The sequence below is a fragment of the Rhinichthys klamathensis genome, unplaced genomic scaffold (genome assembly GCF_029890125.1).
Source record: "Rhinichthys klamathensis goyatoka isolate OS25496 unplaced genomic scaffold, OSU_Roscu_1.1 h1tg000008l_1, whole genome shotgun sequence".
Lineage (NCBI taxonomy): Eukaryota > Metazoa > Chordata > Actinopteri > Cypriniformes > Leuciscidae > Rhinichthys > Rhinichthys klamathensis.
The window spans coordinates 563,140-590,700 of NW_026606561.1; the positions used below are offsets into that span (position 1 = coordinate 563,140).

At 42.8% G+C, this 27,561-nt stretch overlaps 3 protein-coding genes across 4 annotated transcripts in view; 2 read left to right on the plus strand and 1 right to left on the minus strand.

Annotated features, from left to right (window-relative positions):
- eif4e2 (eukaryotic translation initiation factor 4E family member 2) overlaps positions 1-27,561 on the minus strand; it is a 139,607-nt gene that overhangs the window by 95,823 nt on the left and 16,223 nt on the right. The window lies entirely within an intron of this gene.
- On the plus strand, positions 1,371-17,687 carry prss56 (serine protease 56). The gene is made up of 15 exons (XM_056260135.1): positions 1,371-1,548; positions 3,062-3,220; positions 3,300-3,554; positions 4,234-4,423; positions 4,743-4,851; positions 5,596-5,752; positions 5,868-6,010; positions 6,828-6,987; positions 7,105-7,293; positions 14,520-14,687; positions 14,836-14,987; positions 15,564-16,011; positions 16,637-16,699; positions 16,856-16,962; positions 17,390-17,687. The coding sequence occupies exons 1-15, from the start codon at positions 1,449-1,451 to the stop codon at positions 17,561-17,563; spliced, it is 2,574 nt and encodes an 857-aa protein (XP_056116110.1). The 5' UTR covers positions 1,371-1,448; the 3' UTR covers positions 17,564-17,687.
- chrng (cholinergic receptor, nicotinic, gamma) lies at positions 20,252-27,435 on the plus strand. 2 transcript variants are annotated; one of them, XM_056260149.1, is made up of 12 exons: positions 20,252-20,540; positions 21,384-21,520; positions 21,599-21,643; positions 21,731-21,852; positions 22,232-22,387; positions 22,494-22,591; positions 23,657-23,857; positions 24,232-24,346; positions 25,148-25,262; positions 25,499-25,745; positions 26,853-26,986; positions 27,156-27,435. In XM_056260149.1, the coding sequence occupies exons 1-12, from the start codon at positions 20,477-20,479 to the stop codon at positions 27,345-27,347; spliced, it is 1,626 nt and encodes a 541-aa protein (XP_056116124.1). In that variant the 5' UTR covers positions 20,252-20,476; the 3' UTR covers positions 27,348-27,435. The 2 variants fall into 2 exon arrangements, with proteins under 2 accessions (XP_056116124.1, XP_056116132.1); XM_056260157.1 differs by having other exon boundaries at positions 22,292-22,387.

Sequence of the window (27,561 nt, forward strand, 5' to 3'; positions counted from 1 at the left end):
CAATTTGAAAATTAAAGTTTATAGACATTTTAAGAAAGAAAACATTTACCTGTAGAGAGTGTGTTGACAGTTTGTGTAGTTGTATAGCTGAGCTCCAGAAAATCCGTAATAAGGTGGCTTTGACAGTTACAAATTGGAAAAACAAAAAGGTGGCAATAACTCCAAACTCTAACATTTCCGCCCAAAGAACTGGAGTAAATCATGTAAAACTGGGTAAGGAATGGGGCCTTCAAATATTGCTTTGGATTGGTGGGCCTTGGAGTCAAAAAGGTTGAGAACCACTGCCAAGAACTATTGTTGATTGTATAATGTAAAAAGAATTTGTAATGATTCATCTATTAGTTATTATCGGATCAGTTTATTGTACCATTAACACATAGTATGAGTATTTTATTTGCATTTATTTTATTTAGATGCAGCCCAACAAAACGTATTCGGTTTCTTCCAAATATAAAGTTATCAAGCAATTCCAGTTAAACAAAAATAGCAGTTAGACATTCCTATACATGATTTATTCATAGCGTTATATATGCAGAGCTCAAATTCGATTTTGTCTATTAATTATTTGAAAAAATGACAAATATTGCGTTAACATTGAACTTGATTTTGCTTTTTGAAATGTTTTCGAAAAAGTTTTGGAAAGCAGCTTCTGTGACTGTCCAACAAATTGGGAAGCAAAACACAAACTTTTCTACGAATCTTCAGTAATGAGTAAACAAATGATGAGCTGTTGTTTTTTAATGTTGTATGTATTTATGCAATGAGGCTATGCTGAGCTGAGAAAGATGCAATAATCTGAACTGACAATATTTTAATGGAGCACATAAAAGCGTGAAAGTGATCAAGGAGGTCGGCGTGCCTGTGATCGCCACATTCGCTGGCTTTGAACTCTCAGGGAGGAGCACAATGCTCTCATTCAGAGATTGGCTGAATGACAGATGCTCCCTCTCTCTGTCTCTCTCCCTCACTCTCTCACCCCCTCCTCTCTGTCTCTCTCTAATGTTAATGAATTCAAACAACCCGCCCCCTACCCATCCAGCTCTCTTTCTCTTTCGCTCTTTTTCTCTCACCACAGAACTAAGCCATTTCCAGCCTTGGCAAGTTCCTCGTGATTTGCTCTCATCGTCTTAATGAATTCAACTGGGAGTGCATTGGCCCTGATGCCCACCCCCTTAGAGAGTGGTCCAGTGGTCTTGCATATATCTGCAGGGCTGCTCCATGCTCTTCCATTGTTCCATCAGCTTCTGTCACTAACAGATACTCCGACAGGGAGTGTGGGAGAAAGCTAAGGCAGTTAGGACGTGGAAGACACTCGTACTGCACAGACCCTTGATGCGAACGGAGTTGAGTCCATGCGCCTGTGCTTTTGAAAAGTGGAACTTCTTAAGGCTGTTTGAAAGTACGCTTTTCTCCTGGAAGACTCACCTGTGGACAGGTGAAGTGAAGTCATGGGTGTGATGTCACTGCTGCTGTTGACGGTGATTGGCTGGTGCGGTGGAGCACCACCGGTGAGAGAGGTGTACAGAATGCCACAGAGCTCGCTCAAAGGTAGGCTCGATATCTGGACATTTTTGTTGTTTCTCACTGTGGCATCTAACCGATCTATTGGTTAAGCGTAGCCGTTTGCAACTTCTATTAAAAAAAAATACATATACTTAACCAAAAGATGAAAACCCTTACTGTTAATGTAAGATATTGTTAGCAGAGATGCCAGAGCTCCAGCTTGCTTTGACATTTGACATTGAGTTTCTCTAAGTATAAACTTTTTGACCTGCGTAATATTCAAAAGACATTTTCACCCTTGCATCTGACAGATTCTTCCATCTAAATGAGAGTCATGCCTACTTCTCTGTGCTAGCTTGTACTTTCAGCAAGATATTGCTTTAAATGTTATATCCTTTCTTTGAGATATAAGATCCCAGATCTTTATCCAGAAATCTCATACTCTGAGATTGTCATATTGATTAAACACTACTACTTTTAATGAAGTACATATATTTTGTGTAAAAGTCAACAAAGTCTCTATATGCTGTTCAATAAAACATTATTTTTGTTGGTAAGAATCTTGTGTGTTGTCACAGTGAGACTGTGTTCAGGAGTTTAGCGTAGTCACTATAGAGGCCAGAGTTCAGGCCATTAATTAAGGTCTCAATCAGCTTTGAAGTCTCTCTCTCTCTCTCTCTCTCTCTCTCTCTCTCTCTCTCTCTCTCTCTCTCTCTCTCTCTCTCTCTCTCTCTCTCTCTCTCTCTCTCTCTCTCTCTCTCTCTCTCTCTCTCTCTCTCTCTCTCTCTCTCTCTCTCTCTCTCTCTCTCTCTCTCTCTCTCTCTCTCTCTCTCTCTCTCTCTCTCTCTGGGATATAGAGAAGAGGGGACGGCTGAATGATGTTCGGTGTGTTTGAACTTTGTGTTTGGAGTCTTCGGCACTGCTTTGAGCATGAGTTTGCTCACTTGTCCTGATGGAAAAACCTTGACTGATAAAATACCGCACACATCACACCCAGTAAGGTGTTGAGAGATTACCAATGGATTTATTTTTACTGAAGAAATCAATTTCAGACATCTTGTTTTCTGTGCAAATGTTTCATTTTCTCTCTGCCTTGTAATTTTGTAATAGTTTTTTCTTTTTGTATTCATATATTTGACCATTTTATTGTTGAACCAAATATGATTCAATCTTAAAAAACAATTTTTCCAAAAGGGTGATTTTGCACCACAGAACAACCATTTTTGATTCCCGAAAGAACCTTTCGGTGAACAGTTCCTAAAATAACCTTTTTTTTTCTACATGTGAAGAACATTTTAAAAATCTAAGCAACCTTTTTCCACTATGAAGAACCTTCTGTGGAATGGAGAGGTTCCATGGAAGATAAAGGTTCTCCATGGAACCATCAATGCCAATAAAGAAACTTTATTATTAAGAGTGTGTGTCTTCTCATAAATGTCTCATATTTCTTGTTTTGAACCTGCTTTTAAATGTTTTCAATAGCGCATACTCTACTGATTTGCTTTATTTGTTGGTTGTTTTGAGGCATAAACTCACCTTTCCCTACATATCTTTCCAGCGCTGTCTGATAGAGGAACAGTAGTGATGGAGGCCGCTCTGTCCCGCGCTCTGTCTGCCGTAGATGTTGCCGTGTCGGACCGTAGTAAGGCTGAGGCAGGCTGCAGAGGGTGTGTGCCCTGTCTGTTTCAGGACTGTGGACAGCGAAAAGGCGCCTGTGGTAAGCTTGAATACATGCATGCTTCATTACATGGACTCTTTGACTTAATGTGCTGATGATAATGCTTGTAATTCCATAGCATCTCCAGAGGACATGCAGTCAGAGCCGAGTTGCGAGGTCATCTCTCGCGCTCAGCAGGAAGCTGATGAAGCCGAGAGGAGCTGGCTGCTGAGTCAGGCCTGTGGCTTCTACAGACGGCGGTGCACAACTGCACAGGTGAACAAAGACATGTGCGTCAGGGTCATGGGAGAGAGCTGCAGCGCTCGTGTCCTGCAGTGCAGTCTGCTCAACACCATGCAGAATCTGGAGCCGGCCACACAGACCACGACACAGGGTAAAGACAAATGTCTTTTGAAATATAAAAAATGTCATTGTATTATGCAAACATTCAAATATTATTCCTATAAAAAGTTTTTTTTACTTAATTGTTTAGAATAGATTATGTAAAAACTACACTACCAGACAAACTTTTTGGTGCTTATTATTTTTGTGGAGAATTCTTTCATTCATTAAATTGGTCTAAAATGACAGTAAAGACTTCTATTTCTATTTCAAATAAATGCTGTTCTTTTAAACTTTTAATTCATCAAAGAATCCTGAAAAAAAATTTATAGTTGATTCAACAAAAATATTAAGCAGCGAAAGCTGTTTTCAACAATAATAATAAGAAATGTTTCTTGAGCAATATTGTTTTGATAATAATTTTCAGCTTAACTATCGCAGGAATAAATTACACTATATTAAGCATATTAAAATATATAAAACAGGTCTTTTAAATCATATTAATATTTCATAGTTTTACTGTTTTACTGAATTTTGATTGAATAAATGCAGCCTGGGTGAGCAAAAGAGACTCCTTTCAAAAACATAAAAAAATTCCTAATGATTCTTTGGACTGATTGTGTACAATTTGTTAATAAATTGATACAATTATTTAAAAGACTGAACTAACACTATACCATCAATTAATGTTATGTCATATTCTAATCATATTTGATGTGTCTTTGACGTAGCTGTGTGCGGCCAACGTTTCTCCGTCACACAAAACCTGACACAGCCTCGTCCTCGTATCATGGGGGGATCTCCTGCCCCTCTGGGCAGCTGGCCATGGCTGGTGAACCTGCGGCTGGATGGGGCTCTGATGTGTGGGGGCGTGCTGGTTGACAGCTCTTGGGTCCTCACTGCCGCCCACTGCTTTGCTGGGTAAGAGCACAAATGACATATCTCATCTGAGGTGAGAGAGTGTGTTGCGTGGATGAGAAACATTTGAAGCTGTTGTAAAATATCAGAAATACACACACTTATATAATGCGCCATATCATTAAAAACAATGAACCAAATACCTGTAGTGGAATAACTGTTTGTTGGATTTGTTAATATTACATTTTTTTGAACATTGTCTTTTACCATATTGCTGTTGTCACCATTTATATGAAAAGGATTATACATTTTGCTGTCTTATTGTTTGTGAATGTATTCAAATGGTTTGTGAACGTACAAAATGTATCTCTCCCCCCAATAGGAGCCGCAGTGAGAGTTACTGGACAGCTGTAGTGGGAGAGTTTGATCTCACAAAATCTGACCCTGATGAGCAGATCATGAAAGTCAATCGCATCATCACTCATCCAAAGGTAAATCCATCAAAAATGCAACCAGTCAAATATTTGACTTATTCATTTATCCTTGCTTTATATTCAGTATATGATGAGCCAAAACATGATGACTAGTCAAAGGTGAAGCGAATATCATTGATTCATCTCCTAGCAAGGCCACATATCATGGTCTGGGTAAATTAGATGGTAAGCAAACACTCAGTTCTCATTTGTTCATTGGCCAGAGGAGAACTGGCCCCTCGACTGAGCCAGGTTTTTTTCTCCATCCTGCCACCTAATGGAGTTTTGGTTCCTTGCCACTGTTGCCTTTTACGCTTTAATTTAACATTTAATTTAATATTCAACAATAATATTGATCTGCCTGTATTGACACCATTATATGAAAACTGAACTGAGCTGGACGATGACATCACGGTTTTCTCCAGAACGGCTATATACAGTATATAAATGAACTATTATGAATAACTTTTTTACACCAAAAATGAAACATCACTGAACTTACTTAATCTGGACTGTGACGCTATTTTCTTCTGGAAACAAACCTTGTTGCATTATTTTCATGTCATCTCTGTAAAGCTGCTTTGAGACAATCTGTATTGTAAAAAGCGCTATATAAATAAATGTGACTTGACTATTAGGCAGGTGGTCATAATGTTTTGCCTCATCTGTGTATATATGCATTGTTTTTTACTTTTTTAAACTAAATAAATTCATAAAGAGTTTTATTATTTTTAAATGTCCAATTCTTATCTCCTGTTGTAGTTTAACCCAAAGACTTTCAATAACGACATTGCTCTGGTGGAGCTGAGTTCTCCCGTAATTCTGTCTGAACGGGTCACACCTGTCTGCTTGCCCTCTGACCTCGATCCACCGGCTGGCACACCCTGTCTGGTCGCTGGCTGGGGCTCTCTGTATGAGGGTAAGAGATTATGCCTCTGAACTCATGTATTAGCAAAAGAGCACACAATGTTGTCCTAAAATTCTGTAACGTGTTTTTCTATTTATGTTTGTCTTGATTCTCTGTACGTGTGTAGACGGCCCCTCTGCAGATGTGGTGATGGAGGCGAAGGTTCCCCTCCTTTCTCAGACCACCTGTCGCAGTGCTCTGGGGAAGGAGCTGCTCACCAACACCATGTTCTGCGCTGGGTACTTGTCTGGGGGCATTGACTCATGCCAGGTATGAACACATTACCATACAAGCCTGCATTATGAACACCACACCTGATAAAGAAACATCATATCGTCACTGTCGGGTGGAAACCTTGTATATGTCCCAAACCTCTACTTTTCAGGAAATAGAAAAAAACATTGTAATTTTAAAAATACAAAGTTGATATTGTGGATTTATATATGGTCGGATACTTGCACGTGTCATTATATTATTAACATTTTACCAAAATCAAGCTCAGATGGAGGTTTTTGACCATCATTAGAACAGCCGCATCTGAGGCAGTAAGTGCATCATGTTACGTTTTCATCAACTTACTGGTTATAAAGTTTATTGTAGCAATGTGGGCCAAAAATGTGGCCAAAATCTCATGTTATAAAAACAGTATTGGCTGTGACTCAATGGCAAATGCTAGACTAAGACACTCTTCTCTGCTCCTCAAATACATAAAACATTAGCCTTATAAATTGTTTCTTGAGCGAAGAAAATGCTGTACCTGTTCAAACAGCCAGTTCTTTCTTTATCTTTGAATTGCAAACAAGCAGATAGAAGTGGGTGGAGTTATGAGGTTTGACCGACAGTTTGAGGATCCAATGGAATTACACTCACAAGCTCTTTTTAATACATTTCAATGGTTACATGTTTTCAGAACCCACAGATAGATGTAAAGGGTGATCTATATTAATGATTTATGAAAAAAAAAAAAAAAAGGACAAAATATACCAAGATATAAGGTTTCTGCCCGACAGCGATGATTTCCCCTTTATAAACACTGCATCTGCTTTACAATAATCTGACTTGACTTTGTCTCTTTGCATGTGTCCAGGGTGATTCTGGAGGACCGTTGATCTTCCAGGACCGTTTATCAGGGCGGTTTCAGCTGTTTGGCATCACCTCTTGGGGTGATGGCTGTGGAGAGAGGGGAAAGCCTGGCGTTTACACACGGGTCACCGCCTTCTCTGATTGGGTCATGACAGAGATACAGAGTGAGTTGCTCAACATGTTGCACAAACAGAATATCTCCACCACCTCCCACACTTTCTGCTCAGTGAAAAGCCACGAAGCCTGCAAAAGCCATTTACATTTCATTCTCCAAATTCCAGAGTCCTTCGGGAGTCGAGAGCCCACATGTCCTGAGATGCTTAAGACAACTGAGCTGTCTGAGGAACAGCAGATGTCAGAGTTCAACACTCTCTGCCACTACTACACACTATCCTGCTCCTCGACACTCGACCCCTCTGCTTGTCAGCGTCTCGCTCAGGACAAATGCCAAAGCCGATTTAAGAAGTGCCGTAAGTTATCCAGACATTTTAATTGAAAAAAATGTACATATTTTAACAACATTTACCTTCAAAGAAGTGCTAGTTTGGATGTGCATACTGATTTTTTATTATTACTATTTTCCGTGATTTTGATCACATAAAATGCAGCCTTGGTGAGCGTAAGAGACTTCGTTCAAAGTTAAGCCTTTAAATTAAATTAAAGGAAATTTCAAGATCATAAATTAAGTCACATCCAAACTTTGACTTGCAGTGTATTTTACCATTCAAAAGTTTGGGGTTGGGAAGATTTTTTTAGAATTTTTTTTAAAAGTATCTTTGGCTCACCGAGGCTACTTTTTGTTTTGTGATTAAAAATGGAGTAAAAACTGTAAACAGTATAATATTGCTACAATTTAAAATGATTGTGGTCTATTTTAAAATTAAATTCCTGTGATGGCAAAGATACATTTTCACCAGCCATTACTTTTAGACTTTTTACAGTTTTCAGTGTCACATGATCCTTCAGAAATTATTTTAATATGCTGATTTGGTGCTCAAGAAACATTTCTTATAATCAATGTTGAAAACGTCTCGGTTACGTATGGTAACCCTCGTTCCCTGAGTAGGGAACGGAGACGTCTCGTCGGAGGAGTTTCCAACGAATTGGGATCACGCTAGGGAGACCAATTGCCTTCGAGTGAATTAAAACGAGCCAATGAACATTGGCATGCAGGACTTGCATTCCGCGCCCCGCCTATCAGTGCGGGTATAAAGCGGAAGCGAGCGCATAGGCAAAATGCTTTACGCTGAGGAGCCGAACGGAGTCCAGTCCTCCGCGAGGGTACAGCAAGCATGGCGACGGGACGAGACGTCTCCGTTCCCTACTCAGGGAACGAGGGTTACCATACGTAACCGAGACGTTCCCTTTCGTTAGGGAACTCCTACGTCTCGTCGGAGGAGTTTCCAACGAATTGGGATCCCTACTAAAACGCCATGGTGCTGGCCCCTTCCAGCGCCCAGCCTAGCTACCCGCCTAAGCAGTTTCTTAGTTTTCTTTACGGCGGGAGCTAGCTAGGAAGAGTCACACTGCTGTTCCGCAAGACCCGCTCAGTGGACTTTGGATAACACTGGGGAAGCGTGCCCCGTAGGAGGGGACGCTGCGGAGCCCCTGCCCGCCCGAAGGGAGGCACTGGAATACACGCATGTACTAGCCCGTAGGGTAGTGAAACATACGGCAGTCCTTGAGGTAGTCCCAGCCCGAGGGGTGGGAGCGTACTCAGCAAGGACGACAGAGCAGGTCTGTCGAGGGGAAGACACGGAGCTAACCCGGAGGGTAGCTGGAAGTGGAAAAAATGGGTCACCGAAGGGACCACTGTAAGGACACCCAGTCTAATAGCAACTCACACGAGAGGTAGTAGACCTGGCGCCGAGCGATCCGCCTCGCCTGGCGCCGGAGGGGTGATGGAGGAACTCACGAGGTTAACCGTTTGTTGGGGAACCAACGGAGCAAAAAGACGCACGTATCCGGCCCCTGGGGCGGGAATGGCGTAGCAAGCCGACATACCTAAATCCTCGTGCTACTGGCCGTAGCGAGTACACGGGAGGAAACCGGTACAACACGGAGGCTATAAAATCTAGCGAACGTGTTAGGTGTCGCCCAGCCCGCAGCTCTACAGATGTCTGTCAGCGAGGCGCCTTGAGCCAAAGCCCAGGAAGCGGCAACACCTCTAGTAGAGTGAGCGCGCAACCTGGGAGGACAAGGCTCACCTAGAGACTCATATGCTCTGGTGATAGCATCCACTAGCCAGTGGGCTAACCTCTGCTTGGAGACGGCCTTCCCCTTCTGCTGGCCTCCGTAACAGACAAAGAGCTGATCTGAGGTTCTGAAGCTTTGCGTTCTGTCGACATAAACCCGCAGAGCGCGGACGGGACAGAGAAAAGCTAGGGCTGGGTCTGCCTCCTCCAGGGGCAGCGCTTGCAGGTTCACTATCTGGTCCGCGAAGGGAGTGGTAGGAACCTTGGGCACATATCCAAGCCGGGGTCTCAAAACAACGTGAGACAAAGCCGGCCCGAACTCCAGGCACGATTCGTCGACCGAAAAAGCTTGCAGATCCCCGACCCTCTTGAAAGAAGCCAATGCTAACAGGAGCGCTGTCTTAATGGACAGGATATTCAGCTCTACTGTCGACAGGGGCTCAAAGGGAGGACTCTGAAGAGCTCTAAGTACCAGAGCTAGGTCCCAAGAGGGTACAGGGTGCAAAACACGAGGTGGATTCAACCTCCTAGCACCCTTAAGGAATCTAATGATCAGGTCGTGCTTTCCCAAAGACTTACCTTCTACTGCATCGTGATGTGCGGCTACTGCGGCGACATACACTTTGAGGGTGGAGGGAGACAGCCTTCGCTCCAACCCATCTTGCAGGAAGGAAAGCACGACTCCGACCGAGCAAGTTCGGGGGTCCTCCTGACGGGAGGAGCACCATTCGACGAACAGGTTCCACTTCAACGCATAGAGGCGCCTCGTAGAGGGGGCTCTAGCGGAAGTGATGGTGTCTACCACTGCCTGTGGTAGCCCACCTAGAACCTCCGCATCCCGTCCAGGGACCAGACATGGAGTCTCCAGAGGTCTGGACGCGGGTGCCAAAGAGTGCCCCGTCTCTGAGAAAGCAGGTCCTTCCTCAGAGGAATGGGCCAAGGAGGTGCTGTCGCGAGGAGCATAAGTTCTGGGAACCAGGTCCGGTTGGGCCAATACGGCGCAACTAGCAAGACCTGCTCCTCGTCCTCCCTGACTTTGCACAGAGTCTGTGCGAGAAGGCTCACTGGGGGAAACGCATATTTGCGAAGGCCCCGGGGCCAGCTGTGCGCCAGCGCATCTGTACCGAGAGACCCTTCGGTCAGAGAATAAAACCACTGGCAATGGGTCGTGTCCGGAGAGGCAAACAGATCTATCTGAGCGGCTCCGAAGATTCCCCAAATCAGCTGGACCGCCTGGGGATGGAGTCGCCATTCTCCCGGAAGAGGCGGCTGCCGTGAGAGCTCGTCGGCTGCACGGTTGAGCACACCCGGGATGTGAATGGCCCGAAGCGACCTCAGATGCTTCTGACTCCATAGGAGGAGATGGCGGGCGAGTCGCGACATACGACGGGAGCGTAGACCACCTTGATGGTTGATGTACGCAACGGTCGCAGTGCTGTCCGTACGGACCAGTACATCTTTGTGCAGAAGGAGCCCCTTGAGGCGGCACAAAGCCAAGCGTACTGCTTGCAACTCTAGGCAGTTGATATGCCAATGCAGCTGAGGCCCCGTCCACAGACCTGAAACTGCATGCCCGTTGTACGTGGCCCCCCATCCGTTGGCAGAGGCATCTGTGAAAACCACAGCGTGCCTGGACACCTGGACTAAGGACACTCCGGCCCGTAGAAAGGCAGGGTCCGACCAAGGACCGAAGGTTTGGCGACAGTGCGGGGTAATGTTGACCCGGAACGTGCCGCTCTGCCACGCCCATCTCGGGACTCGATCGTGAAGCCAGCGCTGAAGCGGTCTCATATGCAACAGACCGAGCGGCGTTACCGCGGCTGCGGCTGCCATATGCCCCAGGAGCCTCTGAAATTGCTTCAGTGGAACCGCTGACCTGCCCTGAAAATACTTGAGGCAGTTGAGCACTGACTGGACGCGCTCCTCTGTGAGGCGCGCCGTCTGGCCGACCGAGTCCAGCTCCATGCCGAGATAAGAGATCCTCTGCGTGGGGCAGAGTTTGCTCTTGTCCCGGTTGACCTGAAGACCCAAACGGCTGAGGTGTTGGAGCACCATGTCCCTGTGTTCGCACAACATATCTCGCGAGTGAGCTATTATAAGCCAGTCGTCGAGATAGTTGAGAATGCGAACGCCATGTTCTCTCATGGGAACAATGGCCGCCTCCACGACTTTCGTGAAGACACGGGGCGACAGGGCCAGGCCGAAGGGTAGGACCTTGTACTGATATGCTCGACCCTCGAACGCAAACCGAAGAAAAGGTCTGTGTCGAGGAAGAATCGAGACATGAAAGTACGCGTCCTTCAGGTCGATCGCTGCAAACCAATCCTGGGGACGGATGCATTCGAAGATGCGCTTCTGCGTGAGCATCTTGAACGGGAGCTTGTGCAGGGCCCGATTCAAAACTCGCAGGTCCAGGATTGGCCGTAACCCCCCGGATTTCTTGGGTACGATGAAGTAAGGGCTGTAGAACCCAGACCTCATCTCGGCTGGAGGGACCGGCTCGATCGCGTCCTTCGCCAGCAGGGCGTCGATCTCTTTCCTCAAGACAGGGGCATCGACGCTCCGCACACGGGTGAAGTGGATGCCCCTGAACTTGGGAGGCCGGCGGGCAAACTGAATTGCATAGCCGAGCCGGATGGTACGGATGAGCCAGCGGGACGGCCTCGGAAGCGCTAGCCAGGCTTCGAGAGACCCTACCAACGAGCCCACCCGGACCACCGGCGTACCCCCGGAGGGGCAGCGGGGTGGAAGACAGGGACCGGACTCCGGAGGCATTGCTGCGGCCGAGAGAGGGGTCTGAGTGTGCGAAACAACACCAACCTGTCTCCACCGGGGGGCGGACAGCAGGGAAGGCCCGGAGGCGTTCGGCTGCTGGCTGACCCGAGGCGAAGGAAGGAGGGGAAACGAGGAACGAGGCCCGGGGGCGTCGAGTCCTGGTTTCCACACCTCCTTGCCCAGCCAGAGACGAGAGTGACGAGGCCGTAGCGGCGTCACTGACATCTGAGAGCTGGGGCGAGGGGAATGAGAGCGGCGAGGCAACGAGGCGGCGCACACTGTCATTCTCCTCTTGGACGGAGGAGACTGAACTTTGACTGCCAGTCTCGACCGTGAGTGACCCAGAGGAAGTAGAAATTGCTCTTTTATTGAAACTTTGGGTACCGCTGACCGGCTGGCCAGCGGCGGAACAAAAAGAAAAGGAAAACAAAGATTCTCCACCCGGCCCTCCACCGGGGGAAGGAGATGTGCAGGGGCACCCTCCCGAAGAGCAGCTCCGACGTCCTCTGAGTCGCCCGTCTCAGGGTCGCTTACCTCTCCTCTTACCGGGGGGCTTCGACGAACCCCGAGCGGGCTGGGCACCTCTCTTGCGGCCAGCACCCTGCTGCTTCGCTGGCTGCTGCTTGGGCTGAGCAGGGGCGGAGGTGGCGGCAGGAGGGCGCCCTCGGCGACGAGCAGCCGGAGGTGCAACCGCCGGGGACGGGGCAGCCACAGCCTGTCTCCGGGGCATGATGTGTTTAATCACCTCCGACTGCTTCTGGGCGGCGGAGAACTGTTGGGCGTAGCTCTCCACCGCATCGCCGAAGAGGCCACCCTGGGAAATGGGGGAGTTCAGGAGACCACTCTTGTCCGACTCCCTCATATCAGCCAGGGTGAGCCACAGGTGTCGCTCCTGGACCACAAGTGTGGACATCGCCCGACCCAGGGAACGTGCAGTGACTTTCGTCGCCCGTAGGGCGAGGTCCGTCGCCGTACGCAGCTCTTGGAGCACCCCCGGGTCGGTCCCACCCTCCTGCATGTCACAGAGCGCCTGGGCCTGGTGGACCTGAAGGAGCGCCATGGCATGCAGAGACGAAGCAGCTTCCCCACAGGCAGTGTAAGCCTTACCAGTCAGACTGGAAGAGAACCTACATGCCCGGGAGGGGAGCGAGGGGTTACCCCGCCAGGTGGACGCGGTCTTGGGACACAGCTGCATCGCCACAGACCGCTCCACTGGGGGGATGCCCTCGTATCCCTTCACTGCCCCGCCATCAAGAGTGGTGAGGGAGGAAGAGGGAGTCGACCTGTGTCGGGCCGCCAGAGGGGCCGTCCACGATCTCGTCACCTCTTCATGCACTTCCGGGAAGAAAGGAACCGGGGCGGGGCGCTGAAAACCAACACGAGCCGCCCCGAGAAACCAATCATCGAGCCGAGAAGGTTCGGGACACGGTGGAGGGTTCCACACGAGCCCGACCCTCTCGGCCGCCCGGGCGAGCATAAGGGTCATATCCGGGTCCGGCTCGGACAACACTACCACACCCGAAGGGGGCAGTGCAGCCGGGTCGTCATCCCCAGAAAATGACCGATCTCCCTCCGATGCAGCGATCGACATCTGGTCCTCCGGCGGAGCCCCGAAGGAAACGACCGGGACCACACGAGATGGCCCGGCGCGCTCCCCCTGAGGCTCCAATGGCAGCGATGCAGAGGAGTGGGAAGCCTGCGGGGGTCTTTCACCCGGCGGGTTATTCCTCACTGTCACCCTCAGACTACCAATGGGATTAGCCGAAGTAGCCTTCTTCTGGAGTGAACCAGAAGAAGAACTAGATCGGGGAATCTCCAAAGGGACTTCACCTCGTTGAAGGGTCCTCAGTCTCAGTCTAAGCACCGCGATGGTCATGCTCCCGCAGTGAGAACATGACTCATTCATGAACGCTGCCTCAGCGTGCGCGAGGCCCAAGCACGAGAGACAGCGATCATGACCATCAACCAGAGGCAGAAGTTGACCGCACCCAGAAACACACGGATGAAACGTCATCCTGAAAAGGACGCGATCTTCACCCGTGTTGCTCTTTCACAGAAAACACTCTCTTAATTGTGCTGAAGCACACAGGGATAACCGCGGCAACACAGCGGGGAAACTGCAAGCCCGCTGTGCGCACTCAACCGAATACCAGCTGTGACAACAGCTCTTTGAAAAAAGGCAGATCGCTTGAAGCAGCAGCTGGCACCCGGGAGATCGCGAAGATCGCTGAAGCGCCGTCACACCAACACAGAGAGGTCTTCAGAGAAACAGCAGACTCGTTGAGCGTGAAGACAAACACAATCTCGAAGCTCATCACTCAGAGGACACTACCGGTCGGCTCCGAAGGTAAAAGCATTTTGCCTATGCGCTCGCTTCCGCTTTATACCCGCACTGATAGGCGGGGCGCGGAATGCAAGTCCTGCATGCCAATGTTCATTGGCTCGTTTTAATTCACTCGAAGGCAATTGGTCTCCCTAGCGTGATCCCAATTCGTTGGAAACTCCTCCGACGAGACGTAGGAGTTCCCTAACGAAAGGGAACTGTTTTGCTGCTTAATATTTCTGTGGAAATCATGATGACATTTTCTTCAGGATTCTTTAATGAATAGAAAGTTCAAAAGGACAGCATCTATTTGACATATAATTTTTCAGTTACAATTTAAAAGCCTTTGATCAATTTAAAACATCCTTTCGGAATAAAAGTATGAATGTCTTTCTCTCTACAGAGTTGCATTCCTTTCTGCAGACTCTGCTGGACTTGCTTCAGAGGGCAGATGACTATATCAGAGATAAAGTTGATCTGACCTTCTTCACTCAGACTCTTCCTCAGTTGGTGGAGAATGTGTACAGTTCTGCTCATATGCCACGAAGACGCAGAAATGCACTTGTAACAGGTAGAGCCATTAAAACTGTCTCTAATGTAATGTCAACAAGGGCTCAAGAGAAGATATACAATGCTTTCCAGAATGTAGCATTTTTCAGGACATTATTCTCATCATTCTCCATATTGTTATTCTAACCAACAACATATTATTCTCAAAGAGCAGGTAGGCCTGCCAGCACTATTCCAGCAAGTGGGCCCTCTGGTGGACGACTGGGAACGCTACCTCAGAGGCATTGCTGAAGATCTGGATCTACACAAAGAACTAAAGAACTCAAATAACCTGTCTCAGGAGCAACAACTCTTCACACCGGTAATCTTGTCTAATTTCAGATCAAATTAAGTTTTGTTTACACAGACATTAGTTAAAAATAAACTAAGATTACACTACAATTCAAAAATTGTGGTCGGTAAAATTGGGGTGCATTAAATTGACTAAAAATGACAGTAAAGACATTTATAATTTTACAAAAGTAAAAAAAGAGACTTTCTATTCATCCAAGAATCCTGAAAAAAAGCAGCAATGATTTCAACATTGATACCGATAATAATAATAAATGTTACAATCAGCATATTAGAATGATTTCTGAAGGATCATGTGACGCTGAAGACTGGAGTAATGATGATGAAAATGATCTTTCCTCAAAGGAATAAAATATGTTTTAAAATATATTCCAATAGAAAACATTTATTTTACATTATTTCAGTTTTTACTGTATATTTAATCAAATAAATACAGCCTTGGTGAGCATAAGAGACTTTTATCAAAAATATTAAAGAACATTACTGGCCCCAAACTTTTGAACGGTAGTGTGAGTTTGGCTTGATTCTTTTTATATTACAGATGAGGAACAATCCTTTTACTAAATTAGTTTTTTTTTTATGAAAGTTTCAGGGTGAGGAGAGTGAAAAAGCACCTCTTCAGCAGCTCGACGGAGCGCTGCGCTCATCCATCACTGCCCTGCGATCCAAACTAGATTCACTGCGCATTCCTGTCATACCAGAATTGGACCACCAACTGTTCCAGAGGGATTTCACCATTCCCAACACTGGAAAACAACAACCGGATAATAGTGCCCATGCAAGGGAGCCTGTACTGTCAGCTGACATTTGGACTTCTCTGATGTATAAAGTTCTCAGAGGAAGCGTTACAGGAAGTGTCACAGGACATCCGGTGATGACAGAATCCCCTCGGGATGATATGGATACAACATCCACATCCGCAGAACCTTCGGCACAACCAATGAAGCTCAAGACTCCGGAACCTTCTGACTCACTCCTCGAAAAAAGCTCTGTGCCTACCCAGATGCCCCAGCTTCAACAGCCACTCTTTAAAAGTAAGAGGAAAACAGGAAAGAATATAGGGAAAGAAAAACAGGAAACCTTGAAAAAGATTTTCAAGAAAAGATTTTTCTGAAATAACTAGAATTTTATTCACCTACAACAGTCATCCTACCACAACAACGTCTTTTTAAACATTAAAAATCATTTATGCAAGTGATTTGACAAAAATACAAGCCTCAGAATGAGTTTAACCTTAAATGGCCCCATTTATTTTACTTTCTTTTTAAAACAGATTCTTTTACCACAATTCTTTTCTGTGGTAATTTACATTATCAGGGATATGATTTTTCCGTATTTATACAGAATTTGTTTTTCGAATATATTAAAAAACTTTCATTTCATGCACGTAGACTGCAGCTCAGCACTCCACATAATACTAGCTTTAAGGTTTCTTTGCGGTTTTAGACCAAAATAAAAGCTTTAACGTTTGAAAGTTTACTGTTTTTACAGTGCAGTAGTATTAGTAATATTTCTTTCTTGATCTGTTTAATTTTTAAAGTTTAAATAATAAAATAAAGATATTTTGAATAATAACAACAAAGTAGTAGTATTGCAGAATAATGTTAAACCATGAATGTCCAATCTAATAAAAACCCAAATCCGCTTGTGTTGTTTCAGAGCTCCTGCAGAGGAGAAAGAGAGACCTGCACAAGCGACTGATACGAGGAGCCAATGACAAAGGTACAGTTTCTCGTTTAATTAACGTTTAGCAATTTTTTTATATTCTCAAAGTTCTATCTGGCTTATTGTGTTATGGAACACTTCAGCTGCGATTTTTAAAGGAATATTAGGTTAATATTTTATATTTTAAAACTGTTTGTTCTTTGTGTTTTGTAGTTTGCTCAGGAGTAACTGAATCAGCTCAGCTGGTCAGCACCACCAAAGAGATGTACAACTGGATCCTGGCTGTTCCATCTAACAACATAAACATGATCTTCCAGGAGGTGTGTGTGTGTGTGTGTGTGTGTGGTTCAGGTATACCCTATTTTATGGGGACAAAATATCCCCACAAAGACGGCAATATCCAAAATGTTTGACCTTGAGGGGACATTTTTTGGTCCCCATGAAGAAAACAGCTTATAAATCATGCTAAGTGAATTTTTTTGAAAATCTAAAAATGCAGAAAGTTTTCTGTGATGTGTAGGGTTATGGGATAGAATATACAGTGTGTACAGTATAAATATCATTATATCTACGGAATGGGTTAGGGAATGGGCATCCTTGCTAAAAGTAACAAAACAATTTCTTAAAAAAACAACTTTTTGAATAGTAATGTATGTTTTGTTTGTGTGATGGCCTATCCATGTTGTTTATGTTACCTGTTGTATTTTAATTTTTTATGTATATCTCTGTGTGTGTTCTTCATCTCAGGTGCTGGTCGACCTGAAAACTAAGAATGAACGTGGTTTGTACCAGTCACGGATCAAGGCCACGGTTGGTGGACGACCTTTGACCTTTTACAGCTTGGTGGGTTTGGAGAATGAGGCGTTTTACCGCAGCATGCCACGCATCATTGCCGTTGCCATTGATGCTCTCAAAACATAAAAAAACACAGTCATACACGCTGCTGAAATGACACTTGAGCTGAAATGGAATCCCCGATGTTGAGCATTGTTACATCCTAAACTCTAATGTGACAGCATGTGCTGCTATGGAAATGATTGCATGGGACCTCCATTCTAGAGTCATCACGGGACAGCTGACACTTTCCTGGAGGATGAAGGGTCTCTTATGAGACTGGACTGATGTTAACTTATTTCGCAGGGACAGAGGTTGATCCTCCTGTCCGAGCTGCAAACTGTACAGATATTATATTTGATGTTTGTTATATATTTATTTGTATTACTTTGTATTTTTATATATTAAAACAAATCATTAAAAATGCTAAAAATGAACTGGAGTTAAAGATTTAACTATATTTAAATACATTTTGTCTTTTTATTATTTATGCGCTTGTCGGGCATGCATTTCACACCTTTCCGGCCTTTCATTCTCATTTTTTTTAATCCTGTTGCGTTTGTTATCCCTTCTTTTATATGCTATTGTTATATTTCTACTTGCACTGTCACTTACTTTCATATAACATTTATATTTCATATTTAGTAGCTGGGAAAGGGAAGTAATTGCTGTGAGAAATCGCCCTATTTAGAGGCTTGTTTTCTTCCACTGAACTGGCAGCCAAACAGTTCATGATCATGACAGCTGAACATCGCTGTCAGCACGAGGCAGTGCCGGAAAGCTCAGGGGGGCTTTTTTTGTTTGGCTCAGATTCCATTTCTGAGCACTTCTGAGGTGTTTAGGCGTACGGGAACTGTGCAAATGTGCTGCTCTGCGACAGGTGTCTCTGAATTACTGACTAAGTCATGCAGATTCTTTATTTGGAGCTGATGACAATCATTTGGGCCTTTAGAAGGAGCACTAAAGACTCACTCTTGGATCCTAAAGGAACACTGAAAAATGGCATGCCATTTGGAAGTTGACAGTTGCAGCTCCTTGTCTGTTCCATAAAATCGTAATCCCACCTAGAAGTATGCTTAAGTAGTTTATTCAGAGCGATGCAAATTTACCTTCAGTGCCAATGAACTGCAGTTTCATGAGTTTGCATGTTTATATACATCGCCCGTCGGTGTATGAATGAGTGAGTGAATGGGTTAATGTGAGGCAAATTGTAAAGCGCTTTGGTGGCCATTGGGTCTGTGAAAGCGCTATATAAATGCAGTCCATTTACCATTTTACCATATAATCCTTGAGTATATAATTTGAGACTCAACTTGACCCCCTGGATTTATGAATGAATAGAAATAATGAATTAGATGAGATAATGGAGGGATGCCAGAAGAACTGTCTCACTAGTAATGGAAACAGCTGCTTATATATTCTTGTGTAATGATTGACAAATTAGATGAACTAGCTCCTCCCACACTTTTTCCCATTTTAATCCATCTCTTGGCAATCTCAGTCAACAGTAGTATCAGATGGTACAAATGACTCTACTCTACTCTACTCTACTTTACTTTACTTTACTTTACTCTACTCTGATCTACTCTACTCTGATCTACTCTACTCTGATCTACTCTACTCTACTCTACTCTGGTCTGCTTTACTCCTCTCTCATCCTCAAACAACCAGTCTAGAATCCATCATTCCAGAATTCCAAAGTGTTAAAAATAAACCTCAACACCTAACGGTGAAGGATTGTAGTGGTGCAGGGTGGCAACACATGATATTCCTGAGCTCGCTCTCTATTTATGAGCAGATATGATGGTCCCTTGTTACATTTACTCATCCATCTGTCTGTCTGTCTGTCTGTCTGTCTGTCTGTCGGTCGGTCTGTCGGTCGTCTGTCTGTCGTCTAAACTACTGTATCTATCTGTTGCTTATGAGGCAATTACAACCATTCTTATTTTCGCACCAGCAGCTCATTTAGCAGAAGCATAAAAATTGCTTTTATACACCATTTCTGTTAATTTGAGTAACTTACTTTTTAGACATAATATTGCCAGTTACTTTTACTTTTGTACTCTGGCAACTAAAATAGTTCCAAAAAAAATCCAAAGCGGAAGCAACCTTTTCACGTCTCCAAGCAACATAAAGCAGTGAAGTTTCTCTCCTGAATGAATCTGTGTTTTTTAACAAATCAGTTGAGTGAATGATTGAATGACTCAATAAAAATAATACTCTTTTATCCCTCTAAAAAAGACAGCGACTGCATCTTTAAACTTTTTTTTGTCAGAACTCCCATCCCATTAAATCCTATCTTAAAACATACATTAGACTAAGTGCAGCTGTCATAAATGTATGTCATTAGAGATGCCATTAAAATAATACACTAGAGGATGTGATCCCCATTAGCACCCCATAACCCACAGTACAGCTCACAGATCTGCTCACACACTCAAACATTCCAGAAAACAGAAGATTGTTAGTTTTTCTAACATGCATAATATCTTTACTCAAACATCTAAAGATCTTCATTGGAAATAAAACCGACTTCCAACTGTAAATTGATGAATTTATGGTGTTATGACCCTGTTTATCTCCGATCATTAGACAATGATGAACACAGGGCAGCTGATGACACGTGTCACTTCACAAATCATGCCCGAGATACCATCTGTGCGCTGACCATACTGTAACCCTACCCTATCTTTCTGCTTTACATCAGAGAAAGAACCAGAGACAGACAGACAGAGAGAGAGAGAATATAACCAGTTCCTGTGACCTCGCTTTGAGGTCTTTAGTGTGTGTGTGTGTGTGTGTGTGTACAGAGACAGCTGAGAATGTGAGGAATATGGGCACAGACTCTGGGCATTCTGAAAATAACAATGAGGTTTGGAAGTTTGGAACCACACCTATTTTTCCCGTAACCCCTCCTGTTCCTAAACAACTGTTTCCCTCACACACTGACCAGGTGCTGGAGAACCCTTCTTCACTAATGCTTCTCTGAGGATATCAGACATGGATCAGATCTCTCCATCAAAAACCGTTTGGTTATGGACCCTGCTATCTCTTTTCTTTTCAGGTAAGACTACTTGTTTGAGTAACTGGGTTTGTTCTAAAGCTTTGTTTTAAAATCCAGCTATTGAGTGAATTAATCCAGTTCAGCACATGCAGATTGTCACAAAAAATATGTTGTAGAAAGCAAATGGAAAAGTAATTAAATTCTGGTAGAGTTATTAGTCTTTTATGGCACCACTGGTCTCTACATTATAATTTTTCTGCTATTATGTGTTAAGTGTTAAAAGTTACTGAGTGTCAGCTTGTCAAATTAGGGTGTTAAATAGGGTGTTAAATCCTTGTTGATTTACACAAGTATTACATAAAGCTTGCCATACATGTGTATCTACTTTAGTAATAAAGGGATTGTTTTAATTGTGAAGGTGTAATGCGTGCATACACAGACCAACCAAGACTAAAGTTCAATAAGGAACTCTTCTGAAAATAAAATAAATCCAAAAACTCAAAATTTGGAACCCATAGGATTAAATACAGCAAGCCCTATTGGTAAAAATATGTACTATTCATGATCTAGAAAATATACAGCATATTATTTACCGTTTGAGGTCTGATAAATCATCTTCTTGCTGGGTGTTAACATCATACCATTCCGCTGTACTTCAGCTTTACAGAATGGAAACACTCAAAGTTGTAGTTGTTAGTTAGTTAGTATCGGACAAAGGAACATTAATTTATTAAGTTTATTCAACAAAACATTATTTTTTGCAAATGTCCTTACCTAATTATGTGGAAAAGTTTTCCTTAATTTCATCAAACTAACACAACTTTTTTTTAAACAAAGGTACAATAACTTTTTTGACAAATAATAAAATGCTGGATTAGATTGACAGTCGTTTGTCTGTTTTAGATGTGGTTTGTAATCTGGAAGGATCTCTGCACAGAGATCTAATGGTGGGATACAACAAGAACATACGACACATGGAGCACCACGGTGACATCACCGATGTAAAGATCAAGATGACCCTCACCAACCTCATTTCTCTGGTAAAACTCTGCATTGTGTTTGCACAAGGTAAATGTAATATGTGACTCTGTGGTTTATCATCTTTTTTTCATGTTCAGAATGAGAAAGGGGAGATTCTCACCACTTGCGTTTGGATTGAAATGGTAAGACAAATCGCATCTGTGTATATGTCAGTATACAGTAGTCAACAGTGGTTTCAGATCACAATATCTTTCTTTCTCTCTGTCTAGAAATGGCGTGATTATCGACTCCGCTGGGCTAACAGGACAGGGTTCGAGGTCTACGAGAACATCACCCGTATGCGTCTTCCTTCTAAAACCATCTGGCTGCCCGATGTCGGGCTGGAGAACAAGTGAGTGATTGAATTATTGAAGATAATTGTTTTGATTGTGCAGATTATCCAAAATGTACATACACAAAATGTAACTAAATCACTAATAAAATGGTCACCATGATTTTCCTACCCCTAAACCTAACCCACATTACTTATCCCTAAAATCAGAGGGAAATTATGGTGAATAACACTGATGTAGAAGCTTCTAACCCTGGTTGTAAGTCTAAACTTGACATAAAGTGTAAACGTGTCCCTCAAATCTGATTGGTTGTCTGAAATGTGGTTCCAGGATCAACAAAGACAAAAAAAAAAACCTTTTCACAAATCTGAGTATTTTGGCCCATCAAATATGACACATACCTTTTTGTGTGTGTGTGTGTGTGTACTATGTGTAAAGTGTGGATGGGCATTTTGAGGTGGCGCTCTACACTAACGCGCTGATAGATCCTGACGGTAGTGTTTACTGGTTGCCCCCTGCCATCTACCGGAGCTCCTGTGCCATCAAAGTCAACTACTTCCCCTTCGACTGGCAGAACTGCAGCATGGTGTTCAGGTACGTACGGCTGATCCGTCTGTCCCACGGTGACGACCGCTAGTGGAAATACATGAAAATAGGATGAGTAGCTTCATGCTGGGTTTCACTCTGATTGCTTTGGCAGGTCTCAGACGTACAATTCCAATGAAATTCAACTGATGCTGTCAGACGAAGACAACGTCACTATGGAATGGATTGAGATCGATCCAGAAGCTTTCACTGGTACTTATCATTCTGTTGGGCATTATTTTTCATCATCAAGACTCTTTCTGTAAAATTCAGTAGGTATGTGTTATTGCAACGCATTCTCATCCCAAGGCGTCATATACTGACGCTTTTGCCAAAGCGTCTAAATCCGACGCACATGGCACCCTTTAGCGTCAATATAACACGCTTCGGTTATGGGTAGGTTTAGGTCTGGGGTAGTGTTAGACCACTAGGAGGCGCCATATATCTGCGTCTCATATTGACGCTAAAGGGTGCCTGGCAAAAGCGTCAGTATGACTGCTGTGCGTTAAAGTCGGTAATTTCAAAGTTTGTTCACTCGGCAGTCATTTAACGGTACTGCGCATTAGCTTGGTCTAGCCTGAAAAAATACAGTTTTGAGCGTTTAGAAACAAAATTGATGAGACCGTTGTTCTCAGGTTTCATTAGTGATTTCAAATATGGAATTTAATCGTAGGCTTGACGAACAGTATTAGAGAATTTGATGTTTCCCCATTCAAAGAGATAAGAGCTGCACTTGCATGCCCGACAGGCGTTTCAAAGATGGCCGCCAGCGCCGAGTGAAATGACTTGCCTTAAAGGGACTTTGTTCTAACGGCAGCTGCAACAATTTATTTTTGGAAATTTCACAATTATTAAGGTCAATAATGCAGCTTTGAATGAAGCACAGCTCAAACATAAGTCACTTTCAAATCAAGTAACTTTCTGTTAATAGTGAATTGAACAAATTTGCATTAGGAAATCTTTCACCCTCACGCGATATCCCAGATCGCGTAGATTCCTATTGAAATGCATTTTGGCCGTGAAAAGTCGCAGAACAACTGTAAATGTGACCAGACTTCATGTGGTGAGATAGGGGTTGTTCAGATCTCTGTCTTTAAGTTCAATTCACATTTTCAATTCACATTTATTTATATAGCGCTATGCATTTGTACGGTACAGTTATCCTGTTTTAATCTGTTGTACCACAATTAATGTGAAGTGACTGTGTCCAAGTAATGTCCATATGTCTAGAAATGTACAGTTCTAAGATAATACATGTCATGTGCCCCGATTGGCCAGAGAATGGGGAATGGATTATTAAGCACCGCCCTGCTAAGAAGGTTGTGAAGAAGCGATACAGCCCAGATGAGTTGGAGCGCCAGGAGATCATCTTCTTCCTCATCATCCAGAGGAAACCACTGTTCTACGTCATCAATATCATCGTGCCCTGTGTCCTCTTCTCATCCCTTGGGCTACTCGTCTACTTCCTGCCGGCCAAAGGTCAGACAGGCTCCATAACGATTGATGTTACAGTGGTCGATATCCAACACTTCTATAGGAATACAGAGGATTTTCTGGAGGAAAAACAACCTAAACATGAAGTGATCTGACCGATAATGTCAATCAGGGCCATTTGCTGGGGGGGGTTGGGGGGGGGGGGACTTGTTGTGAATAAATGTTTGGACCATTTGATGAAAGTGAATTAGTACTTTTATGGTAAGAGATCTATTATATCTAACAAATCAGGAGACACATTGTGAATCAGTTATGAAATAGATCCCTCTTTCTCCATGACTGTTAATAGTGGCAGCTGACTGACTGGGTTATGATCAGTCAGTGTGATTATTGATGATTTAATTATTTGTTTTTATTAGCTGGGGGACAGAAATGCACTATGACCATTGCTATCCTGCTCGGTCAGACTGTCTTCCTGTTTCTTATCGCCAAGAAAGTGCCAGAAACCTCCCAGGCTGTTCCTCTCATTGGAAAGTGAGTCTGGGCTTTTATTCACTCATCACACCTTTTAAGCAGTTTCAGATAAACTTGTATTGATTGTGTGTAATAGAAGATAAATCATACACTATCGTTCAAAAGTTTGGGGTCAGTAAGGTTTTTTGTCTTTAAAGAAATGAATACATTTATTTAGCCAGGGCGCATTAAATTGACATTAATTTGATGCGCATAAGTGACGTTTACATTGTGAAATAAATAAATGCTGGTCTTTTGAAATTTATATTTTTCAAAGAATCCTGAAAAATAGTATTTTAAACAGCACAACTGTTTTCAACATTAACGATAATAAGAAATGTTTTTTAAACATCGAATCAGCATATTAGAATGATTTCTGAAGGATCATGTGACACTGAAGACTGGAATACTTTGCTGGAATAAATTATATTTTAAAATAGATATTAACATTGAGCCAGTTATTTTAAATTTTAATCAAATAAATGGAGCCTTGGTGAGCATAAGAGACTTTTTCCAAATCTTCTTTAAACCCCAAACTTTTGAAAGGCAGTGTACATTGGAAAAGTCTGTACTGAAGATAGTTAGCACATATTTCAAACCAGCCAATCAGATTAAATCTTGGCAGCTTGAGAAAGTGCTCGTCATTTTTAATGAGCCATATGTATGTCACATGGTTAGTGTCGTGAACAGATTGTGGGAGATCGGTCACGTGCTATGTAGACTATCTGTGTCTTTGTGGTCTAATGTTAGCATAAGAGCTAAATCAGGTAGTGAAATGGTGCTGTTCTAGCCCCCCTTGAGAAATGTGTGTTTTTCTGGCAGGTATCTGATGTTTGTGATGTCCGTGACCACAATAACTGTGATGAACTGCGTGGTGGCGTTGAACGTCTCTCTGCGAACTCCAAACACCCACCCCATGAACAACACCATCAGAAAGGTAGTACAACTGAACTGTCTAACCACCTTTTGTCCAATCCATAAGGAAAGAATGAGTAAGTTATTATTATACATGATGCCACAAATGTGAAGGTCTTGGATTTTATTATCCAAAAACGTAGGCTACTATCTTGAATGCAATGGTAATAGTCACTTTGTGCCAACAGCATTTTCCAAATGCATTTATGTAGTGCTAAGGTCTATAATGTCTTTTCCCTCCATTTTGGGGGATCTTAGGTCTTTCTGAACATACTTCCTCGTCTGCTGAGGATGACGATGCGGCGCTGGACACCTGAGCAGGAGGAAGGGGATTTTAAAATGTTTGCCCTGGGTAATGGCACCCCGCTTCGCCGCAGGAGACGCAGCTCTCTGGGATTAATAGCAAAGGCTGATGAATACATGTTCAGAACTGCTCGCTCTGAGCTGATGTTCAGTCGACTGAAGGAGAGGAAGGGGCTGCTGAAGAACACTTTGGAGAAAATACGTGAGTCAACAGTTACGAACAAACTATATACATTACCATTCATATGTTTTGGGTCGGTAAGATTAATACATTTGAAATAAATTAATACTTTTATTTTGTATTAAATTGATTAAAAGTGACAGAAAAGACATTTAATGTTACAAAAAAATTCTATTTCAATTATGCTGTTCTTTTGACCTTTCTATTCATCATAGAATCTTGAATTTATCATGGTTTCCACAAAAATATTAAGCAGTGGGCTACAACTGATCATTTCAACTTGATGATAATAAATGTTTTTTGAGCAGCAAATCAGCATATTAGAATGATTTCTGAAGGATCATGTGACACTGAAGACTGATGATGATGAAAATTCAGCAGTAAATAAATTACTGTTTAAAATATATTTAAATAGAAAACAGTTATTTTGAATTGTAATGTTTTACAATATTAGTTTTGATCAAATAAATGCAGCCTTAGTGAGCATAAGACACTTTTTTCAAAAACATTTTAATTTAATATTAATATATTATATTTAAAAAAAAATGTATTCAACAGGGTTTTTATTCTTAACAAACTAAAACTATTAAAACATTTATGTTAATTGAAATAATACTTAAACTGAAATAAAATCAAATATAAGCTGAAAAACTGAAACTAAACAAAATGTTGCCTTACCAATAAACTGAAAAAAAGTTTAATTTGAAGCACTGAAAATATTAACTGCAAATAAATACAAATAAATAAAAACTAAAACTTAAACATAAACTGAAATAAAAATAAATTAAACCTAAATAGCATTTTTTTTTAAAGAAAAAAGAAGCAGATAACGAATATACTAAACATAAAATTAAACTGAACATGAAAAAAAATGCTAATTCTAAATATTAAAAAACTATAATAAAACTAAAATAAAAACTAAAACAACACTGGTATTTAATAGAATATAAATAATTACAATAAATCATGTATAATATAAATATTAAATAATTTTGAACATTTCAATAAATTAAAAATAAAATAAATTAAATTAAACGTTTCCTATTAAATACAACTAAATAATATTTTCTGCTATATTTACCCCAAATGGTTGCAGACATTAATTTGCTGTTTGTGGTTTGACCTCAGAAAATGGTCTAGGAGGAAACACGGCACCGGATCTGGAATCCAGTCTGGCTTCGGCTTCACCAGAAGTGCAGCAGTGTGTGTCTTCCTGTAAAAACCTTGCAGAAAGTGTCAAGCATCAAAATGACTTTCAAAGTGTGAGTCCCTGTTCCAGAATTCTCCACACATGAGGCTGAAAGTGTCTTTCATTTACAAAATAAACACATTAGCAGCAAATGTTTGTGTTAGGGTTTAACTTTCCAAGAAAAAAAAACTTGTTGACGTCTGAATTCCGGACATCCTTTTTCTTTCTTTCTCGTTCTGCAGGAAAATGAAGAATGGTTTCTGGTTGCCAGGGTGATTGACAGGATGTGCTTTATCGTCATGGCGCTGCTGTTTATACTGGGCACCATCGGAATCTTCCTTATGGGACATTTTAACCAGGCACCATCTCAGCCCTTCCCAGGAGACCCCAAAAAATACCTGCCTGAAATCTCACCTGGAGACATCACCGGATGAACACAAGTTCAAAACGATAGACTCAGAGAAACTGCAGCAGAAGACTGGAGGACTTTGTTGAAGAGACTGCTGTAGACCTACTGAAAGCGATTCAGAGAAGAGAGCTGGTTGGATCTGAAGCCATCTGAGACATAAAATGGCTTTGATCAGTTGTTCATAATCATAAATGTCATATTATTTGCTTGTCAATCAGCTTTAATGTTGTCTAGTGATT

Coding starts and splice junctions, on each gene's coding strand:
- prss56 (XM_056260135.1), top strand. CDS start 1,449: ATGGGTGTGATGTCACTGCTGCTGTTGACGGTGATTGGCTGGTGCGGT. Junction 14,988..15,563: donor AGCAACAACTCTTCACACCG/GTAATCTTGTCT, acceptor TTTTTATGAAAG/TTTCAGGGTGAGGAGAGTGA. Junction 16,012..16,636: donor TCAACAGCCACTCTTTAAAA/GTAAGAGGAAAA, acceptor GTGTTGTTTCAG/AGCTCCTGCAGAGGAGAAAG.
- chrng (XM_056260149.1), top strand. CDS start 20,477: ATGGATCAGATCTCTCCATCAAAAACCGTTTGGTTATGGACCCTGCTA. Junction 20,541..21,383: donor GCTATCTCTTTTCTTTTCAG/GTAAGACTACTT, acceptor TGTCTGTTTTAG/ATGTGGTTTGTAATCTGGAA. Junction 21,521..21,598: donor TCACCAACCTCATTTCTCTG/GTAAAACTCTGC, acceptor TTTCATGTTCAG/AATGAGAAAGGGGAGATTCT.